This window comes from Pteropus vampyrus, unplaced genomic scaffold, assembly GCF_000151845.1.
Source record: "Pteropus vampyrus isolate Shadow unplaced genomic scaffold, Pvam_2.0 Scaffold568, whole genome shotgun sequence".
NCBI classification, from domain to species: domain Eukaryota; kingdom Metazoa; phylum Chordata; class Mammalia; order Chiroptera; family Pteropodidae; genus Pteropus; species Pteropus vampyrus.
The window spans coordinates 240804-252267 of record NW_011889349.1 but is presented as its reverse complement, the minus strand read 5'-3'; the positions used below and the strand labels follow the sequence as shown (position 1 = coordinate 252267).

Here is an 11464-nt window from a genome sequence, read left to right as displayed (position 1 = left end):
ACTGCCTAGTAGAGGAGATGGACAATAAGTCCGCGAGTGAATAAATCATGATTTCACAAGCGATAAATGCCTTGGGTAGATGAAACAGGATGATGGGATAGAGAGTGGCTGGCGGTGGGGACTGGGGCGTGTGTTGTTTCAGCCAGGATGGTCAGGAAAGAGAGGACTCTCCGAGGAGGTAATATCCGAGCAGACACCGGACTGAGGAGGAGGCAGTTGTGTCAGTTACCTATGACCGTATAACAAACCAAAACTGTGTAACAAACCTCCAAACTTAGTTGCTTACAACCATCTCTGTTTCTCACCAATTTGCAATTGGCCTGGGTGGTTCCTCCGCCCATTTCTCCTGGTTACAGATGTGGCTGCGTGTAGCTGGAGGCACAGCTGGGCTGAAATGAGGCCTCATTCTCATTTCTAGTAAATGGTGCTGGCTGATGGCTGGGGCGCCTCGGCTCCCTGTCACAGGCCTCTCATCCTCCAGTCAGCTAGGATAGCTGCCTTACATGGCTGTCTAGGGACAGCATTCCAAGAGGGTGAAGGCAGAATCTCCAAGGCTCCTGAACTCATAAAAGATCACTTCTGTCACATTCTATTGTCAAAGTAAGTCACAGGGCCAGCCTGGATTCAAAGATTAGAGAAAGAGACACCCCCTCTTGATGGGAGGAGTGGGACAAAGAATTTGTGGCTATCTTTAATGTGGTACAAAACTCCATGGTAAGATCTTTGGGAAGAGTATTCCAGGCAGAAGGAAGAGCAGGTGCAAAGGCCCTGTGGTAGGATGGGGTCCAGAGACCTGAGCTTTGACCTTAAGGTTCTTTCACTTCCTCGGTTTTCTCTTCTGTCAAATGGGAACTAAGGATGCCTCCCTGCCTCCTTTATAGGCTCATAGGATATAGGAGGCATTGCTCCAAGTCAGGGTTAGGATTTTGGTTCTTGGCCATTGAGTGTGAGGAGAATCAAACACAGGAATTCAGTCTGGCATCCTCCAAGCTCACTAATGTTTGTGAACCACCATCTGGCAAGAAGGCACAGTGCTGGGCACTGCAGGTCACAGGAAAGTCTGAGGGGTGATGATTTTGCTGAGCTTATGGGCTGAAAAGATTGCTCGCTGAGCAAGGTGGTGACTGAGCTGGAAGGACTGTGGGCCCCAGGGAAGACCTGGAGGAGGTGGGATTCTAACAGGGCCTTGCAGGGCAATAGAATTTGGCTGAATGAGAGGAAACTGTTGATAGTGGAAGTGGCGGGGGGGGGGGGTGCTGCAAAATTTAGCAAATCAATGAAACAAATGTTTGCTGAACCCCTAAGTGGCCAGGACAGACAGAGGACCAGCCAAAGGCAGATAGGAACCCAAAGGAGGCACCACCGAGGCCTGCAGAGCCGGGAAGCCTTCCAGGAGGAAAAGGCAGCACTTCGGAGGACTGAAGGATGAGTCAGGTCAAGCACAGTGGGGCAGAGGGAGAAGTAGGAGGTACCAAGAGGGTCCCAGCAGAAAGAACAGCATCTGCAAGGGCCAGATGGGAGGGAGAGCTTGGGATTCTCATATAAAGGCAAAGAGTCGTGTCTGAAGCAGAGATCATGTGGAAGAGAGGGAGAGGATGAGCTTGGGGCCCAAACAGGCCTTGTGGACCAATGAAAGTCTCTAATCTTTTTCTTGAAGGCAGTTTGCGTAGGATTGCCAGATTTAGCAAATACAAATACAGGTTGTCCTGTTAACTTTGAATTTCAGAAAAACAACACATAATATTTTTAGTATAATTATGTGCATGCGCTATATGGAACATTCGTATACTAAGAAATTACTTGTTTATCTGAAATTCAGTTTTGACTGGGCCTCCTGTGTTTTCTCTAGCAGTCCTCAATGTGGGACCACAGAAGGGTTTTAAGCAGGGGATGACATGGTTGGATTTACATTTTGAGAGGCTTCCAGGATTTGTGGGCAACATGCTGGAGAGAGAGAGAGGAAGGGGTGGAAGATGAGGGTCCTGCTTTGTCTGGGCCAGAGAAGCGCAGGTCCCAGGGAATGGGGACATCTCATCCTGTCGCCTGCTTCTCAGACTGGGCAGGCAACCTTAGGTAAACCCTTCAGCTGATGCAGTCTTGTGTGGGTGACTGCAGGCCAGGTCAGATGCCACCTCTGCTGTGTGAGCATCTGGACTGGTTTGTTCCCTCCTGAGAAGGCACTCAGCATTTGCTGAGGTCTTACTATGTGCTGAGCTGGGTCCTTTATATCAGGGGTCCCCAACCCCCAGGCCGCAGACCAGTACCTGTCCGTGGCCTGTTAGGACCCGGGCCACACATCAGGAGGTGAGCGGCGGGTGAGTGAAGCTTCATCTATATTTGCAGCCGCTCCCCAGCGCTAGCATCACCGCCTCAGTTCCACCTCAGATCAATCAGACATTAGATTCTCATAGGAGCTCTGGTCCCTGGTGCCAGAAAGGTTGGAGATCGCTGCTCTGCATTACTTATCTCATTTAATCCTCACAACAGCCCCTCAAGGAAGGTATTATTATGCCCGTTTTACAGATTAAAGAACTGAGGCTCAGTGGTACAGTTGCTGCCCAGGTCACACAACTGCACAATGCAAATCTGGAGTGGAGTCCAGGTCAGGCTGGCGCCAGGGCTCTGCTCTCCCACTGTCTCCAGGAAGTGTCCCCTGGAAGCTCCTAATCCCCCATACATTTATCACTTGGGCTCGGTCAGCAGTCTCCTTGTCCCACTGTAGGCCCATGCTGCCCTGGCTTTTTCTGAGTTAAGCCAGGAGCTAAAATGGGCCAATGTAATGCTCATCTGCTGGGGGCTTTCCGGTTATGAAGCCCTTTCCCAATGTGCCCTCCTCACGACCCCATGGAGACTGCAGGGCCCCCTCTTCCAGCCAGCAGCTCTGCTGCAGTGAAGGCCACATTAAATATTAACAGGGCAGCTCCTGGCACCGCTGCGATGTCAATTACTGGGCTGCTTGGTGAGGGCCTCAGCTGCCTTTTCAAGGTGAAGCAGTAACTGGAATTCAGCTGGCTCAAATGGCATCCCCGGAGGCTGTCAGGACTCAGAAGAGCTCCTGCTAATGTAAGGCGGGGCAAGAGTTCTAAAGCTTTCTTCCCATCTCCCCGGCTCCCTCAGGGCCCGGTGGCTTCCTGATGCTGACACAATGCACTCAGTCACTTGGGAAGTATTTATTGAGCACCTACTGTATGCCAAGCAAAGTGCTAGGCTCTGGAGATACAGCTGTGAGCGTGATAAGGTCCCCGCATCACGGGACTCCCTGTCTGGTGGAGGAGATGAAGAAACAGTCTCAATGCACAAGGGGAAAACCCAGCACTGTGCCCGCGCAGCCTGAGGTGGAGGGGTCCTTCAAAAGGAAGGAGCTCGAGTTAGGTATGGGAAGAGGAGGGGGAAGTGTTTCAGGCAGAGGGAACAGGATTAGAGCTCAGATTGTGGTTCTACCCCTTTCTAGCCATTAATCTGCAAATTGGGCCCCCACCTCCCCTCCCAAGGTTGATGAGGACTAAGTGAAGCCATGGCTAGTGAGCACAGAGGGCTTGATGCACAGTGAGAGTTGGGGTTTGGGGGGAGCTGTTATGAAAACAGTTCTGTGCTTTTACATAATTCCTTCGCTCTGCCAGGAATTCTTCCCCCCGCCCCCCGGCCCCAATTTGGTGAGCAGAGAAACCGAGGCTTATAGAGGTGACTTGACATGCCCAGGGTTAAACAGTGGATTAGACCCCAGGCTGGACTATGACCCCAGGCTCTGACTTGGGCTTTTGGTCCTTCTTCAGCTATAGACAACCCAAGCAGTTGTCTCAGCTCAGAGAGACACAGAATCTTATCAGCAAGCCCAGTGCGAGGTCCTCAGCTGTCCAAGGGCGAGCCCAGGCCTTGGCTTTGGGAGGCCTAGGCATAGATCTGGTTCTGCAGCTAACCTGCTGTGTGACCATGAGGGAATTACTTTCCCTCTCTCGGCCTCAGTCCCCCATAGTTAATCCTAATACCAACTGTCATTGCCTGAGTCTCTGATCCTCCCAATGGAGTTGTAGCAAAAGAACAATTTTATTTTTAATCTTCTCTTTTTATATATTTTCTTTTTTAAAAAAATTGTTAGACATTTACATAATTTATGAAGCAATCTCCCTGATTACTCTAGCAAAAGAACAATTTTTGATTCCATATTGAAAATGAGGAACCAGGCTGAGAGGGGCAAAATGATATGCACAAACCTACACAGCAAGTGGGGGCAAAATTTGGAGCCAAGCCCAGCTGCCAGCAGAGCTGGCTATCGGTCCACCATGCTGTGCTATCAGAATAGGAAAACCAGGCTGAGTTGTCCCCAAGATCCTTATTATTAGTCTGTGATTTTCTGAGTTCCCTGCTGCCCCCAGGCCTTCAAGACCCTGTGATTTCATGGGAAGGGCATTTCAGGTTGGGTTAATCCTCTAACTGTCTCCATTAAGGGAGGTGACGGCACTGTCACAAGTGCCCAGTAGGCAGCACCGAGGCTCTCCTTCAGCCACAACCTCACTCCTCCTGGCAGCAGCCCAGGGCGTCTAGCGAGAACAGCAAGCGCTGTTGCAATGTGCCCATTTTATGGACGAGGATTTTATGGATGAGAAAACTGAAGCTCAGAGAGGTTCAGTGACTAGCCCAGGCTTCCCCAGCTACCGCGGAAAACCTGGGATTTGGAGAGGGTCTGAGCAAGGCGGCCAAATTCGACCTGGAGCCCTCCTTCTCCTTTTAGCCCCTCTCGGCTCCTGCAATTTTGCCTTCCTCCCCCTTGCTCCCTCCCTTGTCTCATCTGCCACTCAGCTGTCAATTAGTTAGATGTTGGCCGATTTAAAATGTTCCCCTGAGTCTATAGCCATGCCACCCTGAACGCGCCAAACTCATCTATTCTTGGAAGCTAAGCGGGGTCGGGCCTGGTTAGTACTTGGATGGGAGACCAGCTAGGAATACTGGGTGCTGTAGGCGCTTAAAAAAAATGTTCCCCTGAAAGACCTGGGCCCCTGACAAAGAGGGCTCTAGTGATGGCATTTCTGCAATATGCACAAAGTTGTGATCAGATACAATTTGGCATCCACAGAGAGGTGCCCCCAGGGGCTCGGATGATGAAGAAGCACAGGCCCTATCCTCTGGTGTTCACATTCTACAAGGGAAACGGCAACTTTCTAAGGAAGCGGGAAGCAGGTGGTATAAGTGACAATGAGTATAAACTTTATAGTCAGAAAAACCTGGGTTCAAATCCTGACTCTGCCTCTTCTAGCTTCATGACTTTGGGTAAGCGAGCTTTCATTTCCTCCTCTGTTGAATGGGTATGAGAGGAATCCCTACCTGGTAGTGGTCATGAAGAGTAAATGAGATCATATATTAGATAAACTTGCATAGCATAGGCTTGATGCCTAGGAGCTGGCCAGTAAACACCAGTCCCACCAAAAGAACTCTATGCAGATGATGGATACGAGAGTCACGGTGGGAGTGGGCAGGAGAAAGTGCTTCTTGATGGAGAACTGGAAAGGCTCCTTAGAGGAGGTAAGATTAAAGAACTTACAAAGCAGAGAAAGAGGTGGAGGAATCAGAAAGAACATTCTAGTTGGTAGAAACACGTGGGTGGTATCTGGGAACCTGGTAGGCCTAGGATGTCCACGGAGTGGGTGATAGGCTTGTAAAGGTGGGCCAGGTCAGGTTACAAAGGGGGCAGGGGTCCTACTTATGACCCCAGCGGCAGCTCAGTGCTGTGTCTGCGGAGGCCAGTGCCCTGGAGTCAGCTGTGGCTTTGGTCCTCCCAGATCCCGTTGTTTCCAGAGTTGGGGCCAGCCTGCCACTGTTGTCTGGAAGACAGAAGGCTGTAACAATCTGCTTACCTCCTACTAACATACTGGGAGGAAGAGATGTTTTTTCACACAGTCATCTGGCAGGGAACCTTGATGAAAACTCAGCGACCCTCTCCCTTACTTCCCAGAGTTTAAGCAGCAGGTGATGACAATTATGCTCACAGCCCAACAACCAAAAGAATGTCTCGGGCTCTCAGAAAGTCAGAGGCATCAGTGGAAAGAATGATAAAGGTGGAACAGGTCTGGATCCTGGTTCCTGCCCTCTGCTCTTTCTCTGCTGCAGTTGGGCAAGACTCTTAACTTCCCTGGGCCTCTGTTTTCTCATCTGTGGGACTGAGCGCACTGGCAAACTGCTGCCCACGACCTTCTTTGCAGTCAGTCGGTACTTGTTACCTTCCTCCACTCTGTGTACTGATGTCGTCCAAACTCTGGCCCTGTGAAGCACTTCTGCTCACCCTCTTGAGTTTGCTGACCTGTCTAGGGTGAAATACCTTACACCTTCAGAGCTGGAAAAAAGAACGAACTCTGCCATCCACCTGTGCAGCCTCCCATGTCACAGATAAGAAACCTAAAGTTCAAAGAGGGGCAAGTCACGGCACTCTCAGGCTCTGTCCTCCGGCTTTCCTGCATCACTCAGCCCCTCCCACCTAGGCCCACCTCCTGGGAACCACACGGAAGCTTGAGGCAATTATCCAGCCGGTTCCAGCCGAAAGATCTGGAAAATTCTGGCTAAGAAACACAAGCTCCTTGACCATCTGCAGAACTTAAACAAAAGCCTTTTTCACCCACATTTTAACTGCGATTCCACAGCTTCGCCTTCTCCCCCAGAGCTGAGCTCCTCTGAACAAGCTTGAGGGGGGCGGGGCCGGTGCTGAAAATGGGGCTCTAAGCTCAACCAGCTCACAGATTGCAGCTACCAGGACGTTTTCTCACTTCTTAATGTCAAAAGCTGCCTTGGGAGCTGATCTACTCCCCAAGTGGGCTTCGAAAGAATGGCAGAAGGTTCTGGATTATCCTGAAATCTGCTGTGCTCAGGCAGGAAGTGGGCATGGGTTGGGGGGCTGCGGGTGACTGTCTTGACCACTGAGCAAGTGCCTGACCCTTCTAGGTCTCATTTTCCTCCTCCATATAATGGGGATAACAACCTCCTTCCAAGAGTTGTGAGGATTTGGTGAGATAATATCTAAGAGTAAAGTGTTTCTCCTCAAGTCAGGCAGAGGGCCAGCGATTAATCACTTAGCGCTGCTGTTGATGGTGGTCTTATCATTGGCTCAGGATCAGCAAGGTCACCTGGGCAGCAGGAGACCTGCGTTTAGGAAAAAAAAAATTAAAATCCTATCTGGGTGACACCAATCTATGGGCAAGCGGCCCCTCCTGCTTAAGATGGTAACCATGCCAACAGCGAGAACGCCATCTCTTCCAGAGCAATACCAGGTCTTCTCTGTAATATGTCCCTTGATGTCTAGACTTCTAAGGGAGCTCAGAGTGTCCCAGAGTATCCGAGAGGAAAAACAGGACGTGCCTTTTCTGGGTCATCTATTCACTGAGCTCTGGCAGAGAGTTTTGGTGATGCTTTCTTTGGAAATCCAGTCCTGCTTGAGGAGCTGTCATTACCACTGGCTCAGGGTGGGACACGGCAAGGAGTTATTATATATCTGTGATGGCTGGTGCCTCCTATGTGCTGGCTCCATGCGGGTGCGGTGCAAACATGCTCTTGCTGATCTCCAACCCTAAGAAACAGGTGTGGTTTGTCCTGTTTTACAAGTGGCTTGCCCAGAGGTACTGAGCTGGGAACTGGCAGAGCAGGTTTCGAACCCAAGTCCAGATCCTTCTCCCCCATCACACCACGCACATGTCCTCAGGCAGCCAGGGGACTTTGCTCTGTTCCCTGAATGAAACCAGTACCAGGTGAAGACGCAAGAGACCTGGCCCTGGCCCTCGGGACCGGCTCGGAGCTCTGGGCCAATGCAGTGTGTCTGACCTTAATCCTCAGCCCTTCACTTGGCTCAGGGACTCTCTTTGGAGTTGTTCAAAGGCCATATTTTTAAATTTAATTTAATTTAATTTAATTAGTTTCAAGTATACAGTACATTGGTTAGACATTTATATAGTTTATAAAATGATCCCCCTAATTGCTTTCTCTCTCCTCCGGCTCTCCACCTAGCCATTACATTAATGCTGACTGCATTCCCTATGCCGTGCTCCCCATCCCCATGACCATCTATCAACTACTAATTTGTGCTTCTTTAAGCCTTCACCCCATTCTCCTAGCCCCTATATATTGTCCTCTATATTTGTGAGTCTATTTTTGATTAGTTCATTCTTTTTATTCCTTAGATCCCTCATGTAAGTGAAATCATATGGTATTTATCTTTCTCTGACTTATTTCACTCAGCATAATAACCCCTAGGTCCATCCATGTCATTAAAAATGGTAGGATTTCATTTTTTTAATGGCTGAGTAATATTCCATTGTATATATGAACCATAACTTCTTTATCCAGTCATCTGTTGATGGGCATCTGTTGATTGGGGTGCACAGAATTATTGTTTCGATTTTCTTTGGATAAATACCCAGAAGCACAATTGCTGGGTCAAAAGCTTTATCCATTTCTAATTTTCTGAGAAACCTCCAGACTATTTTCCATAGTGGCTGTACCAATTTACAATCCCCCCAACACTATATGAAAGTTCCCTTTTCTCCACATCCTCACCAACACTGTCGTTCTTAGATTTGTTGATGATAGCCATTCTGACAGGTATAAGGTGATATCTCATTGTGGTTTTAATTTGCATTTCTCTGATGATTAGTGACCTTGAGCATCTTTCATATGTCTATTGGCCATCTGTATTTCCTTTTTGGAGAACTATCTGTTTGGGTCTTCTGCCCTTTTTTTAATCGGATTATTTTTTGTTGTTGTTGTTGACAAAGGCCATGTTCTTGATGGGACTTAGAACCCTGGGAGTAGGTGACTTGTCCACCGTGGTTGTCCTGGTCTTTATCTATGAGGCTCTGGGGAGTTGACAGCTCTCTGCCAGCGGTGAAGATGGGTGCTGCTAGGAAGAGGGGAGGCTTGTGTGTACTTCTCACAATTTGAATGCCTGCCCCCCACCAAGAGGAGTCACACCTTGACCCCTTTTCAGTTAACATCACAGGGCAGGGTGGGGCCATCAGTTGTGGGCATCTGACAGACCCAAGTTTGAATCCTGGCACTATTGATTACCAGCTGTGTGACTTTATTCAAGTCATGGAACATCTTCAAGACAGTTTCCTCGTCTGTGGGATGGGAATGGAAAATACCTACCTTACAGGGGTATCTTGAGGGGAAAAAATGCATTCATTTTTGCAAATCTTCTTGCCCAGTGCTGGGAACGATAGACATTCCCTTCCCCTCAAGAGTGGGGGTGGATGAGGTCACCCAGGATAGGGCAGGAAGAGAAGAGGGCCTGGGGCAGAGCCCTGAGGAACCCGAGCATTCAGGGTAGGCCGAGAAGGCAAGCCCACATAGGAGACAGAAGAGGAGCAGCCAGAGCAGCAGAGGGAAGCCAGGAGAGTGCAGGGTCATGAAAGCTAAGAGAGGCAGGAAGGTGAGGACTAGGAACTGACCTTGGATTTGACAGGAGGTGACTGGTGGCCACAGTGAGGGCCATCACGGTGGAGAAGTGGGGCAGAGCCAGAGTACACTGGGCTGAGGGGTGGGTGAGGAAGTAGAGACAGTGATGTTTGGTGAGAAGAAAGTTTTGTGGGAGAACCAAATCGTCCCCCATTGGATGGGTAAGAATGTCAAAATCAATTAGAATTGAATTTGATTAGAATGCTCCAATCTACCTAATTTTCATTGTTTTGAAATCAGTCTTAGTCTAACACGATCGGAAAAGCTGGAAGGGCTCTAACTCCCCTAACTCGTGGAGGTCCCCCTGGCCGCTGGCTCTCCTTCCACCTCTCACCGGAACCCTATCCTCATGGAGGGCAGGGTTGGTGGGTGACAGTTATTATCTATCAGGTTCTTTAAAGATACTCACCAGGGGAAACATCAGCCTGGTTTGTTAACCTCGATTCCATTTGTAGTTAGCAAAGGTGGCTCTTCAAAGCATGGTGAAGCCTGGGGTGGAGGCCTCCTCCCATACCTACACTCAAATCCTGTTTTGTGGGTACGGAGGTCCTCATCTGAGCATCACAGTGGGGAGAAGGCGGCCTGGGAAGCAGGAGACCTGGTATGGAGGCCTCAGTGCTGCTCACTGGCTGTGCAAACTGGGGCCAGCCTCTCTGACTTCTCATATCTCAGTTTCCCCTTATGCAGGATAAAGGGTTAGACAGCCGTGACTTCTAAGGGTCCTGCCAGCTTTCACATTTCAGAATTTCTATTCTACAGTGCTTTTAACAGTTTTTCTAGTCCAATTTCCAGATGGTAAAACTAAGGTCCAGAAAAGACCCGCTCTCCAGTTCTTCCCTTCTCCCTTCTAATGTATCTTACTCACCAGAGCAAGATTCCTGACCTGAAATGTGGCTTCCACATCTCTGTTGGTTCCCCGATACCTAAGGACAATGCCTCAAATCTTCCTCCTGTCATTTAAAATACTGTAATCTTGTTTTACCCAACCTCATTTCCCACCAGGTCTTTCATCTCACCATTTTGTTTCTATCCTCACTGACGAGCCTTTGCCCATACTGAATCCCAACTCAATACCTTTTCTCTGACTGTCAAATCCTTCTAGGTCCAGCTTACCTGCTCTTGTGTATTTAAATTTTAGCTTCTGAGGCAGAGCGGTGTCTTATTCTGTTGCTACTCCTTCCCTCAATGCTGAGCATACAGTAGGTGCACATTAAAATTCTCAACCTAAGGCCCCTCATCCTGTGCTTCCCTTGACATTTACTTAAGTCAGAGGCTGTTTTAGTCATTGGGATTTTCCTAGCTTGTCCAGGGTCCAGCCCAGGACCTGCCACGCGGTACCCGCAGCATCAAATGCCAGGACTGAAATGGGCTTAGTGACCAGCGAGCGGGTCCACCCCCCTTTTTTGCCACAGAAGGAAGTCCAGGCTGAGTTTGAACTCAAATCCTGGTCCCAACACTTACAGGCTGTGTAACCTTGAGCAAGTCACTAACCTGGCTTTGAAAAGTGGGGAGACCAGCTCTGCCCACCTGCTGGGTGGGTTGTGAGGATTAATTAGGATTATACCTGTAAGAGGCATAGATAGCACTGGGTCGGCTCCTAGTAGGTGTGTCATAAATTTTACAGTTCCAGCCGGGCCACCCAGTCCCTCCTCTCAAGGAAGGCTCAGTATGCTCAAGGCCACTTATCAGGGTGGGGCGGTGAGCGAATGTATGTGTGTGTGTGTGGCGGGCGAGGGGGGGGGTGCCTGTCTCCAACGGCCGGACCGAATCTTGCCCGGGCCAGGGCAGACCCAAGCGCAGGGTGTGGCCCAGCGGAGCCCATCGGCCGAGGTGGGGGGAAGGGGGTCGGGGCGGGCGAAATGGCAGGGCGGGTTCGACCCGCCCCTCTGGGCAGGCGGCCTCCCGGATTATCCAAGCACTAGGTTTATTTGCTTTTTGGGCCCTTCTCAAGCCAGACCTCTAACTTGGATTCAGAGGCGCTTTGCAGGGTGGGTGTGTGCCAATTCGCTGCCTGCGCAGCCGCCATCCCTGC

The 11464-nt window shown here is 49.8% G+C and overlaps 1 protein-coding gene and 1 pseudogene across 1 annotated transcript; one reads left to right on the top strand and one right to left on the bottom strand.

Annotated features, from left to right (window-relative positions):
- Positions 1-3036: 3036 nt before the first annotated feature.
- CUNH22orf24 (chromosome unknown C22orf24 homolog) lies at positions 3037-8569 on the bottom strand. Its single transcript, XM_011384288.1, is given in 4 exon segments — positions 3037-3346; positions 6293-6327; positions 6329-6387; positions 8533-8569. Coding segments are annotated over 4 exon segments (441 nt in total).
- On the top strand, positions 4842-4959 carry LOC111733455 (annotated as a pseudogene).
- Positions 8570-11464: the final 2895 nt, after the last annotated feature.